Below are 23,615 nucleotides of genomic sequence, written 5' to 3'. Positions count from 1 at the left end.
CCCACTGGAGGCATAAGTATGCGATCTTCAAAAGTCAACACAAAGAAAAGCAAATGGCTGCAATCGACCTTTAAAACTGACGAGGAAGAGGCTGCAGGGTTTGTGCACTGTGAGAGTGCTCTGCATAGAATCCAGGTCCCGCTTGGGTCCCCACGAGTCCCTCTGGGTCCCCCAAACTGCCACAGCCATTATGGGGTTTACACCGTGAAACACCGAGGGCTGAAGATGCTCTCATTTATGAAATGCCTCCAATTTTAGTTGCAAATTGCTGACATACCTCTTTGCCACCACTGCACACCCACCTGTTGTCCCCACGCATAAACACAAATCCAGATTTTACTCTTCAGTCAGGTCTCTCCTTCGATGGCTTACAATTTAAATATCTGACATTTAGCAAACACTTTACACTTTCCAAAAATGAACTAATCCCAAAGCTGAAAAGGTCACTCTTATAACCATTCCCTAAGATTTTGCATCATTTTGTATATTATTTAATAATTTTCCAAACACCTAGAGACTGACTGATACCCTCGTGAGATGCCCTCTCTCTTTCCTATGCCCTATGCCCTATGAAGGTTCAGTCCCCGGCTACTGGAGTGGGTGGGCTTAGAAAACGCAGGACCACGACTCTCACACCTGGAAGGGAAAGGGTCTGCAGCCCAGTAAGAGGCAAGGGGCTGGCACCGGAGCGGGGGACGCCTGGGCCTGTGTGCCACGCTGTGCTGCTGAGGCATGTGAGGCGCAGCGGAGGGAGAGGGGCCAAGGAGGCTCGGTGGCCGGGGCAGTCCTGCTGTCTGGAAGAGGAGACAAACAAACCTGGTGCTTCCTTTCATCTGTGCCGTTTCTGAACCACTTTGTCTCCAGCAAAATGGTGAAAGTGAGTCAACACAGCAGAAATGAGATCCCCGGAGTCCCAGCCCACACTTGAAATCGGTGTGAGCGGAGCATCCGGGCCCTGAGGATTTCAGCTTCGTGCCTTTGAAATCTCCCCTTCAATAGGAATGATTCATAAGCTAAACTGATTCTGCAGCCGCCGTCTCAGTGGTGTTCCCAGGAGGGCACCATAAATGAAAAACCTAAGCTTGAAGGATTAAGGATTCATTTTACCCTGCTGCTTAGAAACTGAATTCCCCCAAACTTCCTCTGTGCAGCTTCTTATAATAACCACGCTTCCCCCTCTCCTCACCTGTCGGGTGGGCCCAGCCGTCTGAAGAAGGATCTGGCCCCGAAGGCCTTCCAGGAGCCCATGGTGGAAAGCAGGGAAGGAAGAGGTGAAGGGGACAATCTGTCTGCAAATGTCCTTGTCCGAAAGACAGCCTAGGGCCACAAAGCTCAGTAGCCAACACCTGAGCCGGGGTCACACCCTCCAGTGCCCAGGTGTGTAGTTAATGAGGAAGGATGCTGAAGAGAGCCGTGGAGCAGTGGTGTACGTGGAGTGGGCTGGAGTAGCCTGGAGAGGCGCGTCCATTCACGTGGTCGACCAGGGCCACCATGGGGTGTGTGTGTGTGTGTGTGTGTGTGTGTGTGTTTATCTTCACCCGAGGACATTTTTCATTTTTTGTTCAGGCAGAGTGGGAGGGAGAGAGAGGAACAGAGAGAGAGAGAAACATCGATGTGAAAGAAACACATCGAGTGGCTGTCACCCGCACCACCAACCAGGGCCAGGGACAAACTGCAACCGAGGTACGTGCCCTTAGTGGGAACCGAACCCGGGTCTCTTTGGACCGCGGGCCGACACTCTAACCGCTGAGCCAAACCGGCCAGGGCGACAGGGTATATTTTAACAGGTATATTTAACAGGGTATATTTAACAGGTACTTTATCAAGCCCCTCCTAGGCGGCAGCCAGACATGTGAATGAAAAGGTGAATAAGACAATGACGATCATCCCTGCTTTAGTGAAGCTTACCCTTAATATTATAGTGAAATTGTACCCAGTGTTGCTATGTCTTCACAATTTTCACCCAAATTTGGACACTTAGAATTGTGTGAAATCATCTCATTTTAAACACTTCCTGAAATTTAATTAAAAATAAATAAATAAACTCTGTGCAGGCTAAACAGAAACATGTCTGTGGACTGAATCTGGTCCACAAGCCAACTTCTTTCATCTCTGACCGTGTGTGTGTGTGTGTGTGTGTGTGTGTGTGTGTGTGTACACCTCCCCAGAGGCCTTCCTTAGGGTAAATGATTTTCATAACAGATTTCTGTTCGATTGGGCTCCAGCCCATAAAGATAATCACACCACTGTTTAGCTTTTTGATGATTAATTTTAAATAAAATGTATTATTATTTTGACAGAGCTATCAACAAAGGATTTTTTAAATACCAAATTCCTAAGATTTTATTACTCACTGCTACTTTAAAACTTCTCAAAGATACAATAAATTGGCCAAACATAAGCTTCTCTGTGGCCCAGTAAGAAGCCACATGCGCCTCTAGCTTCGCAGGAAGCGCCTTCCGTTGGGTCTCGGAGCACAACATCGCAGCACGCGGAAATCTTACCTCCATGGTGTGCGTCTTTCCTGATGATGTCTGTCCATACGCAAAAATCGTCCCATTATAACCTTCGAGGACGTCTGCAAGCAAGAGAAGTAAAATAACATTAACCCATTACTTTGATTGTATGCACAGTTTTAAATTACATTTTCCAAATGGCCCATCTCATTTTTCACACAATTGCTATTTTAACTCCATTTGCGCTTCAAGTAAAATTGTGAGATGAAAGTAGAAATGAGGACCTCCACTGCTCCACAGAGGAGACAAATGGACCCACACCCTACAGCACAGATTAGTAGAGGGAGGCAGAAACACAGTCTCCCTGGAACGTCGAAATTCGAACAGACATCGAGCAGAATAGTACTTTTCTTCTCGTAGAAAGATCCTGGAGTTTTCTTCTCTAAGTAGATCTCTGGGGATCAGTTAGTGGGGGAAATACTATCTGTGCCCAACGTCTCTGGAGTGAGGTGCAGAATAGAGTTTCTTTCCTGAAGATCTGATTTGGGTTGGTTCAACCCCAGCCCAGGAGAGCTCCTTGGGGAGGTTTCTCGCGAAGGCGGAACCAGAGCCCCTTCAGAGGGTGCTAGTCCAGAGCTGGGGGCAGGGCCCCGTCTGTAAACTGAGCCACCAATCAGCCCAGAAACTACCAGGGCTTTGACTCAAAGTCAGTGCCTCTGTTTTTAGTGACTGCTCGAGAGAGCCTGGACCCACCAGCACCGGGATTTCTTTAATGCACAGCGAGCACACTGGGCACACCCCGCACAGAGCTGCCGGCTGCCATGGGGACGGGGAGGGGCTGATGGGGGTGCTTTTCGCTGAAGATTATCTGTGGGGATTCTTTCAAAGCAGCAAAGGTGACTAAAGTAGACTGTGTGCTTATTTCCCTCCACCCTCCTTCAGCCACAAAAACCTCATCGAAAGGGGAATGGTGCATAATTAATACCCTTGACCACTCTCTCTACATGAGGGGAGGAAGTCCTCGTTCCTGGAAGGCCGGTCAGGCAGGGAGAGCCCCACACTGGGCTGTCCTCTTTCAGGGCCGTGGACATATAAAAACAAGAAAGCAAGCCAGGCAATCAGCTCATCTATTTCAGGCCCAGATCAGGTTGGTTAGTTTGGTTGGTTGGTTGGTGGGTCTCTCTAAATTGTATGATGTCAGTAAGTTTTCATTAGATTTCCTAAAAAAGTTTTAATATACATTTTATTGATCTGGGGTTACTGAAGTCTGAACTGAGATCAGAAAAGAAAGCAGGATTTTCCTTTAGGAAGCTAAAAAAGAAAAATTAAGTGGCAGGATTTTTTAGATCCTAGCAGCCCTCAAGAGTTTGCGTCAAGCTATATTGAGAGAGTGTTCACACATATCAGACTTCTGGTAATGGTTTCCCTGGTAACGGATGAAGCAAACACTTGAAGAACATGTAAAGGTTGAAGGTTCAAGATTCGGTTTTCACAAAAATGCCAACTTTCTCGGAGAAAAGATTCCTCAGGCCTGAAAACAGTAGCCAGAGTGAAAAGCCTCTACACGCCTACGAATGCAATATGCTTTGAGGGACCCACGGAAAGAGGTTCCCGGCCTCTGGTTGTGCTTTTTCTTGAGAGTGCATTTATTAAAGCTGGGGACAGTGGAACAGGAAGGGCCTAGGACGGAAGAGGCAACAGGAGAGACTAGGCATGCTCTCTAGAAACATTCCGGGGAAGAAATGAACCTATGCAGGGCTGCGTCAGCTCCCTGGGGCCTTGGAGACAGGTTCAGGGTCAGCTGGGATGAGCTGCCAGTGCCCATTGCTCCCCTGGTTACACATCTCACGGGGTCCCTTAGAGTTTAGGAGATGCACATCTGTGGGGGACGAGAGGACAACGGGAAAGGCGCAGGCAAGCTCCTGGGAGGGAGAGTGTGCCCCTTTGGTTGCACTTTTAAAATTCTACATTCATGGGACAAACAACTCCAGCCAATTGGAATTCTAGCCACAATCACAGCACTAAAGCTCCTATTTACTAGAAATTAAACTTCCCCCCAAACCGAAAGGGCTTCCTTACCTAAGCCCTGTGCAGGAAGAACTCTGGGACCCACTAGCCCCGGCAGAACAGAGCTAAGGAAGCCAAGGCCAAGGGTCCGGCTCCCTCTGCTCCTTGTCACGGGCCACTGGCCACCCTACAAGGGCTCATGTGCACAGGAGGTGGCTCGGAGCTACATGCCACACCCTAGAGAAAACCCAGCTCAGAGCCGAAGCCCTGCGGACAGAGAAAACTCGCTGGGGCTTCTTCCTCTGCCAAACGCTACAAGACCTCCCTGGAGCGCCAGGCCAGTCCGTCTCCGAACCCAGCCTCACCCTCAGCGGAACGCACGGTCCTACTGACTCCTAGTTAGTGGCCGCTCACTGACCGCCAGCGGGTTAAGGGCTGGGACGCAAACATGAACTTGTGGAGGAGGAGCTGAGGAGCAGGTGGGACTATCTACTTAGAGAATCCCTGGTTGCTGACGCTGCTATTTCAACACTGAGCACAATTACTTCCATTTTTTTAGGAAAAAGAGAACAGACAAAACCCCATTAGAACAAACTGCACTTGGCCTTTGAAGTCTTTACAAGCACGTCACAATTCACTCAGTGTTGAAGAAACTATCCCCAGGGTTCAAGGTTGAACGGAGCTGATGGTGGCCCTGTATCAGTTCAATCCTGAATTAGAAGGTAATTTAAAAAGAAAAGAAAAAGCTCTCTGAACCCAGTGTTCTCTATTTTCTCCCAAATTCCAGTTGTTTTGGGGGGGTATTGTTTTCGGGTGACTGGCGGAGAGGAGGCGGGCGGGGTTGGTGCAGCACAGCCAGTGCTTCTGGGGACAGACGGCTGGGGCACAGGGGGCGGCGGGCGGAGCCCACCGAACCGAACCGCCCCAGGGAAGGAAGAGCGAGCAGGACTGTGCTCAGGGCCACACCCAGCACACGGCGCCCCAGCCCGCTCGCGGGGACGGTCCCAGAAAGGCACTTCCGTCATGCCAAGTGACAGTTCCCGGGCCCCAGGAAGGCATGCTTCGGTCTCTGCCGTACAAAAGGACATTTCTGTGTGCCAGCCGCAGCGCCGGGACCCGCTCAGCCAGGCAGAACCTCCTTGCCACGGCGTCTGGCGCCTGTGATCACGGCGCACCCGTCGGCAGCACCCCGCACGCGGCAGCCGCCCATCGAGCGCCCAGCGGAGCCCCGGGGTTCCACCGCGGGCGGGAAGGGCCTTCTCTCCCGGAGGAGGCCGGAGGGAGTGGGATACATGAAAATACTTTGTGCCTCGTGCTGCAGCTTCCGAAGCCAAGTTTTCTGTCCCAGGTCTTGCTGGAGCAGAAGAGTCCCTTCGATTGTCAGGTGAGAATTCGGGGAGAACATAATCATGCGCACACGTCACTGTTGCTGAGGAGGCTGCTGTGACCTTCCAGCGGCTTTCGGGGAACAGCCTGCCAGCACCAGGGTCTCTGCAGCAGTGGCTGACCAGTCACCCCTGGCTTGGAAACCTAAGGCTCTCGCCAGTTAACCAAAGGACACAAGAAGGCCATATGGGGAGAATGCAGAGGCAGCCCTGCCAAACACCAGGGCCAATCCGAATGCTGGGCTAACCAGCCAGCCTGGAGGGCCGCCAGGTGCTCACCGGGGGGCCTGCGGCACCTGCAGAACTGAACTGCATCTCATTATTGGCAGACAGCCAGGGCCACCCTGAGGCTCCAGGACTGCAACCTCGCCTCCCTCTCCTCTTTCCTCCTCCCACCCCATTCCTGCCCCGTCTTACTGCGGAGCTCGCTTAACGTCCATGTGGCTGACAGAAAGGAACAGCTCATAAAGTAACTGTTATTAAATGCTCACTGGCCCTGGCCGGGTACTTCAGCTGGTTAGAGCATCATCCAGATACACCAAGGCTGTGGGTTCGATCCCAGGTGAGAGCACACACAAGAATTAACCAGTGAATGCATAGATAAGTGGAACAAATCATTGTTTCTCTCTCTCTCTCTCTAAATCAATCAATAAATATAATATTAAATGCCCATATAGGCCCATCAGAAACGTGGGAGGAAGACAATGCAGAAAAATCCAAGTCAGTCAGATAAACACAGGCTCCAATCCCAGCCTCACTCCCCCTAACTGACCTGGATGAATTGCTTCACCTCAATTCCTCTTTGGTACAATGAGAAAAGCAATGTTCACGCCCCACACAGCTGTTAAGATTTAAAGCACAATAACATATGGCCCTGGCTGATTTGGCTCAGCGGTTGGAGTGTCGGCCTGCGGACTGACTGCCAGCGGGTTAAGAGTCTCAGGTTTGATTCCGGTCAAGGGCACACACGTACCTCCAGTTTCAGTTTGGTCTCCGGCCCCGGTTAGGGTCCTGCGGGAGGCAACCAATCAATGTGTCTCTCTCACATCGATGTTTCTCTCTCTGTCTCTCTCTCTCTCTCCCCCTCCCTCCCTCCCACTCTATCTAAAGACAAATGGAAAAATATCCTGGGGTGAGGATTTAAAATTTAAAAAGTACAATAACATATGTAAAGTGCATAGAAGGTGCCTAATAGATAATAGTAGAGAAGTAAATATATTTCTCCTTAAGTCACATAATATAACATAATGATAAAATAGATCATATTCTTCAATGGGTCTTCATTGTCTATAGGATAAAGCCCATCAGTTGCCACCAAACTCTGATCCAACCTCACTTGTTAAGTCTCATGCCCCACGCACCCTGTTCCACTCTAAGTTGCCCACACACCATATAACGTGTCTTCCTGCTTTTGCAATTCCTTCTGCTTCACAGCTGTTCTCCAGTCCTTGAGACCCAACCTTTCCAAGAAGCCTTCCTTAATTCTCCAATTCCCTTCCACACCCACCAAAATCAGTATCCAGTGACTTTCTTCTGTGCTCCCAAAGCATTTTGCACACACACACACACCTTCTAATAACCACGTGTATAATTATGGATGCATCTGTCTGTTTGCTTATACTCAAAAATTCTTGCAGAGTCTTATATATCTTGGTGACTCCAGACCTTAGCAGTGCTTATACCACATAGTAAATACTTAATGCACCTGCATAAGGAATGAATGGAAGAAACAACCAAATAAATGAAGTTCATAGAAATTAGATCTGGAAAACAAGAGAACCACCTTCTCTAGTACCTAGTTAATGTGGAAGGTAAAGGCCCAGAGTGACTTTTGTATCTGGGATGCAGTTATTCTACTTCAACAAGGGCATCTAGTAACCATGGTTTCCAATTCCTCGGTGTCTACAGGAACCTCCCCATTTAGCATGCTGGTTGTCACCAACCCTACAGCCTCTTCAGGAAGAAATGGAGGAGAATTCCACGTATTCTCTCAGACAACATTTTGAAAAACACACACCAGACAAAGATGAGAGTGTGGGAGATGCCAGGACTCTACAGTCAAATGTTTAAACCTTTAAAACAAAAACCAGCGAAGTTGAAGGGAATGAAAAAACCGAGAGAAAATAAAGGTGCCAGTGAAAAGGAGTTTTCCTGATCTCAAAAGCATTAAGGGTTTAGAGTTGAAAAGACAGCTCACCAGCCCACCACCTTATTGGATCATGGAGACTATGGTGACTTCATGAGTCATCTGATTCCATTCTTGGCCCCTAGAAAAGAGGCCCCCCACAGCACCACCTCCCATTCCTGACTTAAAACAGGGCTTGTCGTGGCAAGAGATGTCTCAGTTGTACCTGGTATCTATCCCAAGGAGTTCTTTCCTATTATCTATGTTTGACCTCACTGGTGCAGAAATATATGGCCACTTCCGCTCCCACTAGCCCCAGAGGATATTAAAAAAAATTAAATCAGGTCTTCCTCTTCTTAATTTCCTTTCAAGGGAGACTAAGGTACTTGTTATTGTTACAAAATGACTATGTTCATGTAATATTTAAGGTACCTTAAAAATGTGTTTATTATATCATACCAGAGCCTAATTTTATTCTAAATATGTTTTCTTTGTGGCTGTCCATATACTGGGTCTCAAATTACCTGTAGTTAGGTCACATCTTCATGGGGGCTCCCCAAGGACAACCTGTTTCTAACCCTTCATACTGTAGGAAAATCCAAACACTGAAAGGGACACAAACTTCTCTAGTAAATAAAGACTCAACGATTATTATTATTGTTTGTTAATCACAGGATTTCTTTTAAATGGAGTTTCTCCATCTCTAATTCTAATGTCCACTTAGAAGGGTGGGGTGTATTTAGATGGCCCTCATGCATAGTACAGCATGTGGTCAATGCTATTTGGTTCTGATAATGAAGGAGGAGAGAAAAAGGTGATTCTGGCTCTGTGATTAAACTCACTTTAATAAAAATATGAACCACTCTGATAACCGAGAGGAAGGAGGACTGACTAGGAGCCAACTAGAACTACATGCTCCAAAGAGAGAAAAAACATGTTTAGATGAAAAGAGAAGCTGAAGAGTAGACAAAAATTACCACTCGTTACAGGCCCATATTATTAACTCAAAAACAGCTCAAATTCAGGCATATTTTTTCCTTTTAGTTTTCTATAACAAACTTGCTGTGAAGACCTTCAAAATTAGTTGATGTCTGCAACAAGAACATGAATAACCATATACCTCAGCAGGGAACATTACATACTGACAGGCTCCCACGCAGGTATCCAGGGTCAGAATTAATCTAACAGATGTACCCAGGGCTGATTTTCATGAATTTCAAAGTGTTACGTTAGTCATCTCAGCTTCTAAAAATAAGTAGGTCTAACATGACAAGGTGTTTTTCAAATTGTGTTTTTATTTTTTGCTCTTTAAATTCAGAGCTACCTATAAAGGTGGCAGTATCAAGACATTTGAAAGCACAGTTGCCAAAGCATTCCAATGTGAAAGCAAGGATTTCATGATGAAAAGCCAAGGAGCAGGAGATGCCCCTCAGCTCCGGGCAGATGGCGAGCTCCGCAAGGCAAGCTCCCGCCTGCCCCTGACTTGGAGGGCGAAGGAGGGCGGCTGGTAAATTGCTTCATCTCCCTGCTGCTATTGTGACACAAATCATTGGGGCCAAGGCCAGTCTCAGAGACAAGGACAGATATCCAAGACACGGATTTAGGCTTCAGGCTACCTATCTGAAGGAACAAACGCTGGGATCTGCGCGGGGTGGCTGGAAGTGGGTTGGATGAAAGTATCATTGAGGAATGCTGAGTAGCATAAACAGCTCCAAAGCCAGCGAGGTAATGTGATTTTATGATGCTGTAGACAATTCCTTGATGCTCAAGAATTTTCCACATTTAAGGCTTCTTTCTTAAGAGACAGACGCACAAAATAAATCAACCAAAAATATACAATCAGAGCATCAGGAATATATATTTTTCTTTTTTTTTTTTTTTATCCTCACCCGAGGACATTTTTCCATTTTTTGTTCAGACAGAGTGGGAGGGAGAGAGAGGAAGAGAGAGAGAGAGAAACATCGACGTGAAAGAGACACATCAAGTGGCTGCCACCCACACGACCAACCAGGGCCAGGGACGAACTGCAACCGAGGTACGTGCCCTTAGCGGGAACCGAACCCGGGTCTCTCAGGACCACAGGCCGATGCTCTAACCGCTGAGCCAAAATGGCCAGGGCTATATTTTTCTTCTTAAAAGGAAAAAAAAGTTCCTATACCTGCAACGGCATTTTAAAACTATTACAGGAAAAGTGTGATCATAGCTTACCTGCTTCGAAGCTTCTGGATGATAAAACAGCTCTGCCAAAAAGATGGCAAAAGAAATAAAAAGTCTCCTTGGAAAGGCAGTACAGAGGGGCTGAACAACTGGCACGACATCCCTGCAAATCAGGGCCAGGCCTCGAGCCGTGATCCAGTGTTTCCAATTAGCAGGCCTCTGCTCACAGTCAAAGCACATTGATTCTTAAGCTGCAAATATCACTTAATGTTTTCAATTACTCTGAAAGGCCCAGGAGGAAATAAAGAAACAGCGCTTACCTTTGACGATCTGCTTTGCACACGCACTGTAAACCTGCTCCTGGGTCGTGCTGGGAGGCAGCACTCTGTCGAAGACATATGGCTTCCCTTGCTAAAAAGACAAAAGAAAAAGAAAAAAGGGGCAAAGAAAACACATTAAAAGTTTAGGAATAAAAAGCACTAATATTAATATAGAAAACAGGCACTAACTCGCCGATCCTATTCTTTAAGGTAGTTTTTCAGCAAGACGAGGGAACTTTTACAGCCTGAACCATACATACCTTATGTTTATATGTGTTATATATCAAGAATCTGACAGAAGAAAGAAAAGCGTGGTGTTTTGTTTTGTTTTTTACTTGAAATACTTTTCCTGATGAAAAGTAGGCTGACGTGTCATTCACTCACTGGAACTACTACGGGTTCACTGAGAGCTTCCTCGGGGCCAGGAGCTAGGCTGAGGCTGCCCAGAAAACAGCCTGCCCGTGTGAAGCGCTCAGTCAAGTGTGGCAGGTACCTAATAACCAGGAAAGCAGACAGGAGAGGGCACTGTGCCTGAGCACGGGACAGAGGATGGCAGAGGCCACAGACAGGATCAGAAAGTCGGTGCCACGTGAAGCGCTGTGGAAGAACATTCCAGACAGAAGGCGGAGCAGACAGGAGGGCCTGGTGTGCTCAAGGAACGGGAGGGGCCGGTGCATGCCGGGCACTGCGAGCCAAGGTGACATACTTGGCTTTTACTCAATAGGAAGGTGACGTGACCAGATCTAAGAAGCTGCTCTTCTGAGCAAGATATTATTGCTTTGTGTCCCAAAGAATTCTAGTGTTTTCTTCACATCGTAAGTGGTGCCTTAACTGGGTCAAGGCTTCGGCGACAAAAGAAGCCCTTCCTTATGGTTAATCGGGTGACCTCCCAGGTGTAGGGTCTTGGGATTTGGGTTGACTCTGGACGTGTAGGATTCAAGGAGGCCGCTGGGAGAAGGGAGGGAGCAGCACCGCATGGCACTGCCCGAGCCCTGCCGCCCAGCCCTCTAGAGGAGGTTCTAGGGGACATTCCAGAGCAGGCACTCGGGAAGGGGCGGTGAGACAGACTGGCCTCTGCCTGGGAGAACCCCGATGCTGCCCACAGCCAGATCCACCCAGGCAGCCCTTCACCTTTATTGTCCCCAAGTGGGAGAGGGGAGGGCAGGAGAAGACAAGGGAGAAAAGATGAGCGCCCAGAGCCACCCTTATCTGGGATGTTCCCCCTCTGTGCTTCACCTCCTGTGCCTCACCCCCACCCGTGCCTCCGACACTAGACACCACCCAAGGACAGTGTGACACCTCAAAAAAATTAACTGCTCATGAGGGACCCAGGGACAAGGCTAGTTACAGCCTGCAGCCGGCACACGGAGTAAGCACCCAGCTGTCAGACGGCTCAGCCTCTCACGCATGTGAGCAGGGCAGGCGAGGACTGTGCTCCAGGTGCTGTGCCTGAGCTGTAGCCTTAAAAGCGGGTTGAGCCAACCAGGTAAAAAAGCGACCTCCACTTTGAGGTAACTTATTTCAAACTGGAGAAAATAAAATGGAGAATTTCAAGGTACCATAAAATTTTGTTTATATACAAAGCAGCAGGAGTTATTCTGTTAAAATTATGGAAAGGGATCATTTTCTGGTATTTTGTTCCCAGCGAGTCTCATTCAATTAACGAACCCAGTATTCGGTTGAATAACCAAGAGACTATTCCTCACCACGATCTATTGCCAACAATCAGCCCACTACACGCGTATTAGCTTATCTATTTGTAAAATTCAGCGAAATGTCAGCAGGGTAGAAGGTGAAAATAAAGCATTCACACAGTTTGCCTAAGTATTTGTCATCCATTGAACCTTCTGGAAAGAAAATACGGCTTTGCTTAATTTAAAAGAAATCCACTATTTCTCCAAACTTGATTAGAATCAGCAAATAAACCATCTTGTTTACAGCATGACCTTGCTTTAGGTTTTGGAGAAAACACACTTAATACAGCAGGGAAAACGACCTATTACACTACAGTATATGGCACAAAAAGATAGGACTCCCTAATATTACCCTTAGATTTAAAATGTTTATTGGCATGTATTATACTTTCACTTTGAGAGAGGTAGAAGGTAAGACATCTCTACTCATTTAAATGTCATTACCACGTGACAAACAGATAATACAACAATCTTCCATCAGCTGAAATTAACTCCTGACAAAAGCTGCCTTCAAGAAAAGATAAAATTTAGAAAATGGTTTGTTATGAGACTTATCTTGCCAGGATTAGCACATGAAGTAGTTAAAAATAGGAGCATTTTTATTGTCCTTTCGTGCATGCACCAAGTTGGCTCCATGTTTTTATTTTAGAGGAACCTTAAAATCTTGGAATTAGAATTTGGAGAACGATTATTTTCAAAGAACTGATTCGTGGCCCAGCTGTGCCCGCTGCATGTACAACTGCCACTAAACAACCACCACCACCACCGATTCCTCTTTGCTGCTTTGCTAATGGTGTCAAGTCTCACACACCCTGGCCCATGAGACGCCACGTCTGAGGCACTGTGGCTGAGGGCTGCTGCGGGCAGGTGTTCGGCTCCCTCGCTCTGGTTATCACTACGTTTATAGCTACGGAATCAACTTTGAAATTACATCTGAAAACGAGCCCTGGGTGCCAACTCTGGACACCGAATGACAAGACACTCGCCCTTCCGGCCTCCTCTGCAGCACAGGGTTCTCTCCGACCTCTCTGGCTACTCCCTACCACAGCCTTTGTTGGTGTCTCCTCCACACTTCTAACTCATGATGTGTCCTGCACCCAGACCTCAGTCTCCTCTCCGTCTACACTCTTGGCCCTCACATGATTTCAATGAACATTTCAGCCCTTATATTCATCTAAGCTCCAGATTCACGCACTCGTTGCCTGCCGGACATTTTTCACTTGGACCTCTGTTAGCCATCTCAAACTTTAAAACAACCAGCAAGCCCTCCATATCTGAGTAAGAACTACACCATCCCTGACCCAGTTACTCAGATGAAAATCATTTGGTATGTTCCATAGATCCTATATCTAAAATATATCCCAAATTCTAGCACACCTCACCATCTATACCATACACCCTTCGTCCAAGCCACCGTGGTTTCTCATCTGGACAATGGCTGTAGCCTCCTCACTGGTCTTACTGCTCCTTTCTTGCTCCTAACAATCCAATTTCCACTGAGTGGTCAGAATGAGCTTTTTGCCCAGCAGGTCTGGCTCAGTGGTTGAGCATTGTTCCATGTACAAGAGGTGGCAGGTTCGATTCCCGGTCAGGACACATGCCCCAGTTGTGGGCTCAATCCCCAGTGGGGGCGTGCAAGAGGCAGCCAATCGATGTTCTCTCTCATCAATGTTTCCATCTCTCCCTCTCTCCCTCTCCCTTCCTTTCTCTCTAAAAGTCAATAAAGCCCTGGCTGGTTTGGTTCAGCGGTTAGAGCGTCAGCCCACGGACCAGAGAGAACTGGATTCAGTTCCCACTAAGGGCACGTACCTTGGTTGCGGTTTGTCCCCGGCCCCTGTTGGGGTTGTGTGGGTGGCAACCAGTCGGTGTGTCTCTCTCACATTGATGTTTCTCTCTCTCTCTCTTTCTCCCTCTCTCCCTCCCGCTCTGTCTGAAGACAAATGCAAAAAAAAAAAAAGGTCCTCAGGTGAGGATAAAATAAATAAAAGTCAATAAAAATATATTTAGAACAAATTTTTTTGTAAACCAGTGGCTCCTATTATATTAGACCCTCGTCCCCCTCAGCTCCCTGCATGTTCCTCCACCTCACGACAGGGGAGCCCCCTGGACCTGCCTGGACCATGCCTCTTCCTCGGTTCAGAGACCCTGCTCTGAACTATTCCCTCCCTCGGAATTCTCACCACTGCTCTTCACTTGGCTGCTCTTTACCATCCTTCAGATGTCAATGCCACTTTCTCTTCTTTTCTTTTTCTTCTGCAGGCCTCTGTGATCCTGCCTAGAGCACCCCACCCCACCCCGCATCACTCTCCATCGCATTACCCCACTTGGTTTGCTCCATAGCAATTAGTATGTGACCTATTCCCAACCAATCAAACGAACCACTACAATTAAAGCCTTTGACCAGCGAAGACAAGCCACATAAATCCCAAGACCTGATTACATGTAGGCAAACCTGCTAATTTATGAAGGAACTCGGCAGGCACAGACTCCACACACATCACAGCTGAAGTGCAGTGACCAGCTTTGCAGGGAAGCCTCGTGTGGAACAGTGCTGACCGCATGGGAGCGGAGCGACTAAATTACTACCCACAAACAAAACGTGACAGCAGATGACTCTTACATTTTTATAGTTAAAATTAAAAAAACAAATCAAAGCACCAGAATTCCTATCAGGTTGTTGAGAGCAAACTGTCTGTGAACTGTATGGCTTGTCTATTAATACATCTGACCTGTTATCCAACGACGGCTCCCCAGCCAGGAAGGAATACCACTCTGGAGACAGAGGAAAGCAGAAGACGCACTAAAAGGTTCAGAAGACGGGCACCAGGAGGGATGTTAAGGAAACTGAAAGTAATTATCATCAAGAAGTAATCTAATAACAATCTCTAAGACCAACCAAAGGTTGCGGCCAAAGGTGGCCAATGATTTAAGTGACTTTTCTTCTATCTTTATTAAGAAAGAAAGAAACAGAAAAAAAGAGACTTCGATTTCCACAGCAAGATTTAAACCCACCCTGTGGAATCATCTTTAGACACTTCGGAGTATTAGGAAGAGGAACTGATCCCTGAGAACGATCACTAACCCTCCGGCCCAGGTATTTGCGGGACTTCGTTCCTGAAAGCACGGGGTAAAGGTCCCTCGGCGACGCTGACCACCAACCGTCCCCTGACACCGTCACCAGCCACTGTGGGCCCAAACCCTTTTGTTCTTTATCTCGTTTAATTTTCACAGTTACTCTGTCACATTAGCAGCTCTATTACTTTGGGGAAATAACTTGAAGGCCCTGGTTTCAAGTGTTCTTTCTTTAAACTGTGCTGTTTTCCTAAGTAGCTTATGATTTATTGGCAAAGTAGGAGACATACAAAACAGCAGATGCTAAGACTAAGAAAAGATTGAAGCAGTGACTGATGAGGTAACAAAAGAGAGATACTGCACTAGCCTACCCAGCAGTCAGGACAGTGTTAACCATGATGAGGGCAGAACTGACATGAAACCAATGATGAAAGAAAGGCTGAATGAAGATCAGTGAAGAAGGACCAGGAGGGCGAGAAACATGGTGGGCATGCACATGGCAAGCCTTCCTTGCACAAGACGGAATTAAAAACAGGCAAAAGCTGACCAGAGGCCAGGAAAAGAGGGATACAAGACTTGCTATGGAAAGTTGAAGATATGTTGAAGTTATTAAAAGTTCTAGAATGTTTCAGAGTCAAAGGTCCTTCAGGGCCATCCCAAACCAACCTTATGTTTTACAAATGGACAAGCGAGATCTGAAGAGGGTACATGGTTTGCACAAAGTCACCCAGACAGTTAGGTAGACAGCAGGTCTGTGCCCCGATTCCCGACCTCCTGCCTACCTTTTCTGGTGTTCCAGAAGTTCTGGCTGTCGAGTCAGTTGCTCTCTCTGAACATCAAGGAAACAACAAGCAGAAGCCTCTGGTCCTTTTTTTTCCTCCCAATCAATTCTAATGATTTCCAAACTGATTAGTTCAATGAACAAAAAGTCACTGCTATGAGAACTGGAGTAATGCAGCTGGAGAATCAGAATCCCAGCCTCCTAGAGTTAATATGAACTTAGAGTCAGCCAGACCAACTTTCTCTCAACGCCCAGCTCCTACCTCTGTGGCCTGACAGGTGATGGTGAACCTACTCAAAACTCAACGATGCCCTGGCCAGTTTGGCTCGGTGGTTAGACCGTCAGCCCGCAGATCAGTGAGTCGCAGGGCTGATTCCAGTCAAGGGCACGTACCTTGGTTGCAGTTGGTTCGTCCCCGGCCCTGGTCGGGTCGTGTGGGAGGCAACCAGTCAATGTGGCTCTATCACATCGATGTTTCTGTCTCTCTCTTGCCCTCCCTCCCACTCTATCTGATGATAAATGGAAAAATATCCTCAGGTGAGGAATAAAAAAGAAACAAAAACTCAACAACCTTTAATTGTTAGAAAGCTGTGTCCTTATGTTAATTTGCAATCTGCCTTCCTGAAGCATTAGACCGAGAATTGTCCTCCGGAACAAGACACACCAGCGCCAAGACCTGGTATACATCCACATCACAACTGTGGTAACTAAGTATTTCACTCGGGTAACTAAGTATTCAACGTCCACATTTCTTTCATCTGAGAGAGAAAGAGAAAGACAGATGTGTTTCCTTCCTAAAAGTTGTATGGATTTGTCTTGGCTTGAAGGACTCCAAGGATGTCCAAGGTTAAGACATCAGTGAAGCAATTTATTTGTTTGCACAAGAAGAAATTAAATAAGATAAACTCAGAGACCATGAAGAGCTTTTTGGTAACAACCTCACAGAAAGTTTCCAAAACATTAAATAAAAAAGCAGAAGTCCTTTGGTTAGTGTTGATACTCATTTTTTATCAACACAAATATCCTGCCAGAAGTTTTGTTTTGTTTATTAAATATAATTCACAGACAATAAAATTCACCCTTTTAATAAAAGTGTACAATTCAATGGTTGTCAGAATATTCACAAGGTTGTACAACCATCACCACAAATTCCAGAGCATCTTCACCACCCCAAAAAGAAACTCTGTACCCGTGAGCAGTGACTCCCCAACCTCCCAATTCCCCCAGCCCTAGGCAACTACTAATCTGCTTTCTGTCTTTATAGGTTTGCCTGTTCTAGATATTTCATACAAATTGAATTATATAACATGTAGCTTTTTGTGACTGGCTTCTTTCACTCAGCAAGTTTTCAAAGATCATCCATGTTGTATCATTAATCAATACTTCATTCCGTTTTATGACTGAGTAACATTCCATTGTTCACATTTACCACATTTTATGAATCCATTCATCAACTGGTGGATATTTAGGTTTTTTCCACTTTTTGGCTATTATGAATGCTACAGTCATATAAAAGTTTTCAATGTGAATATATGTTTTCATTTCTCTTGGGCATATATCTAGAAGTGGAATTTTGGGGTTATATTCTAATTCTATGTTTAACTTTTTGAGAAACTGACAAACTATTTCCCAAAATGGCTGTATTGTTTTAGGTCGCCACCAGCCGTACATGAGGGTTCCAATTTCTCCACATCCGTGCCAACCATCCTGTTGTGGTATGCAGTAGTATTTCTTTGTGATCTTGATTTATATCTTGGGAGAAGTTTTTTTAAATTGATATTTAACATATGATAAAATGTATTTTAACATACAGTAATGATACAGAGATGTCTCCAGCCATTGTAACACACTGTTGTGCTATTATCTCAGCATTTACAAAATGGCCCAAAATGACAGAATCACCTCTGGGAAGTGTAAGGCGTACACATCCATGTGCTTTAAGAGAACAGTGGACCAGGAGGAGGGGACTCCCAAGGCAGTTCATGAGAGGGTTGCTATGCTCCTCACTGCAGTAACCAATACTGAGTGTTGCCCAAGGCAGGCAGAGGTGGATCCAAACGCACTTGGGTATCATTCCCATTTCTCTGAGGCTGTTTCCTCATCTGTAAAACTGAGCCCATGACATCCACAATCCAGGCCTCCTGTGAGGACTGGATATATGCTCGTGTGAATAAGGGACCTAGTGCAGTGCCTGGTGTTATAGAAGACGCTCAAGATGTGGTCAGTGTTGTTCTGTAGTAAAAACTTCAGACCCGTTTATACCGGGCATTAGTATTAGAATGTACCAGCTCAGAGACGTGGCGTTGGCACCTGTACAGCACCCAGGTACCAAATCATGCCTCGGGCATCTCCGGGCCCACAGGTCTGAGTTTGGCTCCACAGAGCATGGGGTCATTTAATTTCTGAGGGTCCTAGAAAAGGTTAGTCTGCTCCAAGGCCATCCTCTACACTCTTTGAAAATAAATAAAATCTCAATATTCAGCCGTGAAGCCTGCTCAAGACTAGGAGGTGTGTCTGTGCAGGCTTCCGGGACTCACCAGCTCCGCTGTTTGTAGCTTTGGAGCTTCATAGAAACTTCTGTGTTAATATCATCTGCAAACCTGGAGTAGATGCTTCCAGGGTGCTGACCATACCTCTCAAGCACCACCAGGTCCTTGCAGGCCGGCCCGCCTCCAGAACATGCATCACTGTGCTGGGGGCTGTTCTGGCTGCTGGAGCCCGTCTGTGGCCTGCAGGAGGCCAGGACCTTCTCAGCACCAACCTGGCAGTTCAACCAATGACGGACAGAAATTGGGGTAAATACTTTCGCTCCCTCACGAAGGACTGGGAGTGGAGGGGGTGACTCTGGCTCCCAGAGATCCCCACTAGGGACACCCTCCCATTGCTCGCGGTAGTAACCTGTGTGATGCCGCACCCTACACTGGTTTCCTTCACCTCCCTGCCTCACCCCTTCTCCACTCTTCATCACTGTTTCCTGGATCTACCTCCCAAAGGAACTTGCACTGGAATCCCTGTCTCAGTAACTGCTTCTGGAAGCCCAAAGTAGGCAAAACCTAGACAGATGTTTCTATTCTTTCATTCAGTAGGTCCTATGAGATTCCAGATTGTTGAATCACTTACTTATGGAGCCATCACTTTGGGCTGATGTCCAGAGAAGTATGTGAGTGAAAACTGAAATCCTTGTTAAAATTTAACAAGCTGTGAGCTTGGGATACTGACCTAGAAAAAAGGGTAATTTTTTCTTCATAAAAGGGTGCTGTTCACTTGCTAAACCTTGGGCCCCAGAGGCCACATCTGCCCAGATGACTCATTTACACGAGGACGTGCTACCGGGTCCTGAAGGTCCTGGCCTAGCAAGTGCCTTGTGCACAACGGTACTGGGTGGGGCAGGTGCGCGGTAAGTCTGTGGATGGTGATGAGACACACACCTGCCAGATGAGCACCTGGGAGAGTAGACACAGGACATCGTGAAATGGTGCTGGGTGCTGGAGGGAGGAGGCGAGTCCACACTCACTGTATCGCTCCAGTGTGTCAGAAACTTGACTAGCTGACCGTTCTCATCCCCCACCTCCGAGGTTTCAGCAGTCACAGGCCCTCTCTTCTCATCCTTCCACAACTCTTTTCCCCATCACCTACCCTCCCACTTGTCTAGAGCTGGCCGGCCAACTCCAGAGCCCCCCGTGCAGAAGCATTCCATACCTGACAGTGACCATCAGCTCCTTCCTGTCACTCTCTCATCCCTTCCCGAGCCCGTCAATCTGCAAACAGAGCTTCACACGGAAACCCTGAGGCCACGCAGCCTGCTTTCTCCCATCAGCTGAACTCTCCCCCGCCTGGCCCACCTACGCCAGGAGGACCTGTGGCGGGTATATAAATGCTAAGCCAGAGCTGCACCCAGACTTTCCCATCCCACGGCCCGCACTGGCTCTGTGCCCCAGGGCGGTGGCTGGTGCCAGTTCCGGCCAAAGCCGAGGCTGCTCCCAGGAGCGGTTGCAGCGACACTGACGTCCATAAAGGAGCAGTTGGCTTCTCTTGGAGTTGCCAAGGCAATGGCACCTCTGCAGTCTCCAGAATGAACAAAGGCAGCGCAGAAGAATGAAGCTGGCGGGAGGAAGCCAGGCTCGACTCCTCTCCTTTCTGCCAGGAGCCCTGCTGTGTGGACGCACAGCCCTGTCAAGACCACAGACAGCTATGAAAAACCACTCTGGGAGGGCAAACCGCCCAAGTGATAATGAAGAAATTCAGAATCACTGCCTGGCCAACGGGCCAAATGAAGACAGAGAGGGTTCTTCCGTTGAAGAAATTAATGGAATCTGTGTTTCAGAAATGCAGTTCTTATTTGTATGTGATTTTCATTTCATACCAAAATGCTATGAACTGCCCCCAGTCTTTGCCCTTGAACTGCGCTTTACCTTCATCTACCGAGACACAGGGAACACAGTCAGGGGAACTGGTTCTGACCCAGACCTCACCCCCCTTGTACCTGACTGACCTATATTTTCTGGGCCCCCCCTCTCTGTAAAGTGAAAGATCGGCTCTTTCTGTGCCACAAGAATGGGCGGCACGGGGGTTCTGGGGTTTTCCCCATGAGAGTGGCTTCCATCTTGACCACATCCAGCACAAGAAAAGGTAAAGTGTACACTGGGCTGGGCTCAGTGTTCTGTGTATTTAGAGAAATGAATGAAAATTGCTGCTATGGTAATTTCAGAAGATCTGGTTTCCTGCCAAGTCAAGGCTGAAAAGAAATAGAAGAAAAAAAAAAATTCAAACCTTCTTCACTGGAGAGGAGGTTGAAAAGCTGTTTCACAGAAGGGAGAATGTAGGAATTACTTTGCCAAATGGAAGACAGCAAAGACAGCACGGAGCCTTGTTCCTGGGGCACGTCACCCAGTGGCCGCCCCTGGCTCGGCTCTGTGCCCTCCAGTGCACCTGTCACTCTGCACACCTCTCCCAGTTCTGCTCAGACCCAGGTGGCACCCCCAACACAGAGGCCACATGGTGATACATGTAAATGTTCTCTGCTCTTCAGTTAAAAAAATGAACTATAAAAACCTTTGCCCAGACCTTCGCTTGGCGAGGTGTGGTACACAGAGAGGCTTCTGATAAAATGCAAATATTTACTGCAAACAGAAGTAATATTCTACTGTGTTTTTTCACTCTGCAGAAACAGCTTATGAAATTCTGATTTTTCCCATGTATTGAACAGCAATTTTGCTTTTATGGCAAGTTCTGGTCCCTTGTCTCCACTTGTTTCTCGGGATTTTTTTTTTAATTAATTTATTTATTTTTGTTACAGATGTTTCCCCTTTTTCACCCACTGATTCCCCGCTCCCCCTCCCTCCCCACCCTGTCCCCAGCTTTGTTGTCCATGTTCACTGTTCATACATACACGCATATAAGTTCTGTGGTTTATCTCTTCCCCCTCACCCCCTCTCTTCAGGGGATTGTCAGTCTGTACCCCACTTCCACATCTCTGGGACTACCCCGTTCCTCAGACTGCTATGTTCATTATATTCCACAAATAAGTGAGATCATGTGGTATTTGTCTTTCTCTGCTTGGCTTGTTTCGCTTAGGATAATACTTTCCAGGTCCCTCCATGTCGTCTCAAAGGATATAAGAGATCTTTCTTTCTTACAGCTGCATAGTACTCCACTGTGTATATGTACCACTGCTTTTTTATCCATTCGTCTACTGATGGACACTTGGGCTGTTTCCAGATCTTAGCTATTGTAAATAGTGCTGCTACAAACATGGGGGTACATATATTGTTTCTGATTGGTGTTTCAGGATTCTTAGGGTATATTCCTAGAAGTGGGATCACTGAATCAAATGGCAGTTCAATTTTTAATTTTTTGAGGTGACACCATATTGTTTTCTATAGTGGCTGCACCAGTCTGCATTCCCATCAGCAGTGTACTAGAGTCCCCTTTTCTCCACACCCTCGCTAACACTTGTTGTTTGATGATTTGTTGTTGGTGGCCATTCTGACAACTGTGAGGTGCTACCTCATTGTTGTTTTAATTTGCATCTCTCTGATGATTAGTGATGTTGAGCATTTCTTCATACGTCTCTTAGCCATTTGTATGTCCTGTTTGGAGAGGTGTCTGTTTAGTTCCTCTGCCCATTTTTTAATTGGGTTCTTTGTCTTCCTTTTGTTGAGTTGTATGAACACTTTATATCTATTGGAAATTAACCCCTTATCTGATATATCATTGGCAATTATGCTCTCCCATACAGTGGGTTGCCTTTCCATTTTGATGATTGTATCTTTTGCTGTGCAGAAGCTTTTGAGTTTGATGTAGTCCCATGTGTTCATTTTCTCCTTTGTTTCTGTTGCCTTAGGTGATGTATCAGTGAAAATTCTGCTGCGTATAATGTCTGAAATTTTGTTGCCTACATTTTCTTCTAGGATTTTTATGGATTCATGAGTCACATAGAGGCTGGGCAGGCATGTTAGCTTCCCGTTCTGGGAATGATGAACACCTTCCCATGGCCATGTGAAAGGCAGTGATTTCAGCTGAGACTAAGATCCAGAATTTCTGGGTCCCAGCTGAGCCTTGTACCCTTAACACCAGATTGCATCTTGTCACTTATTCTCCAAGAACATATTTAACCCCTAATGACTCGCGCATTTGGGTTTAGAACATGACACAGTATAACAGTGCAGTGGCTTGCCTTTTCATACTACTGATAAAATAACTCCCATAAATTACAGAAAAATATGTCCCACAAAATAGAGTAATTACATTAACCCAAACCAGCAAGTCATTAAGTTCGGGGTAGCTATGCCATGATTAGTGTCAAAGGTGCCAGCCCCATTCAATTAGAGTGCATTAGTGCGATGAAAGGAAGCGGCCGGATGTAAATCTCAGCAGCTCTTCCGCAGTCCGCTAAGCCTAGGAGGGGTGGGCTGGAACCCCAGCGACACGAGCTTCATACGTCCCAGTCCAAAGAATCTCTGTCCTCACCTAGCAGAAGAGAAGTATGTCCCATCGAGGCAGAGGTGGATTTCCCAACTGACAGATGAAGTACAGGGGGCATACCAAAAAAATGTTGTTTTAACGATCTGGTGTTGCTAAATTCAGCCACAATTTTGTAATTAGAAAATATCTATAAAGCTGTTTTAAATATAGGTGACACAGAAGTTTTGTACTTTTTTTAAAAAAGACTTTTAATTTTATTTGAAGAATATAGCATCATATTTTTAGTGCTTGAGGTCCTGGAAGATCTGGTGGCCACAAACAAGGTGGAATTTGACGAGCAAAAATCTCCCGATACTTTCTCCACTTGCCCCTGCCCCTCCTTCCTGACCTGAGGTTCCATGCGAACCACTAATGAATGGACAATGAGGGACTACCGTTTCAGAAGGCTAACGGTTATCAGAAATAGTTCTCCAGTCTTTTGCCAGGAGCAGCAATTAGCTTGTCAGATTCATTAGTTAACAGAAGAGAGATTTTAAAAACTGTTCATTTCTGAGTAGACAGTGGGGGCAGGGAGACATTCCCCCAGGTCAAGCGGGAAAAATCATAGTGATTGGGGAGGGCACCAAAGGCAAATGCCATCTCCTTCACAACCAGCCTGGATGGGCCACCACATAACTGTTTAAACCTATTATTC

The 23,615-nt window shown here is 46.7% G+C and overlaps 1 protein-coding gene across 1 annotated transcript in view; it reads right to left on the bottom strand.

Moving 5' to 3' along the window:
- KIF5C (kinesin family member 5C) overlaps positions 1 to 23,615 on the bottom strand; it is a 151,252-nt gene that overhangs the window by 89,475 nt on the left and 38,162 nt on the right. The window contains exons 2-3 of the mRNA XM_036254866.1: positions 10,451 to 10,541; positions 2,505 to 2,578 (exon numbers count right to left, since the gene is read on the bottom strand). Coding sequence (XP_036110759.1) covers positions 2,505 to 2,578; positions 10,451 to 10,541 — 165 coding nt within the window. The remainder of the gene's footprint in view (positions 1 to 2,504; positions 2,579 to 10,450; positions 10,542 to 23,615) is intronic.

This window comes from Molossus molossus, unplaced genomic scaffold (genome assembly GCF_014108415.1).
Source record: "Molossus molossus isolate mMolMol1 unplaced genomic scaffold, mMolMol1.p scaffold_m16_p_11, whole genome shotgun sequence".
Taxonomy (NCBI): domain Eukaryota; kingdom Metazoa; phylum Chordata; class Mammalia; order Chiroptera; family Molossidae; genus Molossus; species Molossus molossus.
The sequence above is the reverse complement of the archived record's forward strand: the minus strand, read 5'-3'. Positions and strand labels throughout refer to the sequence as shown.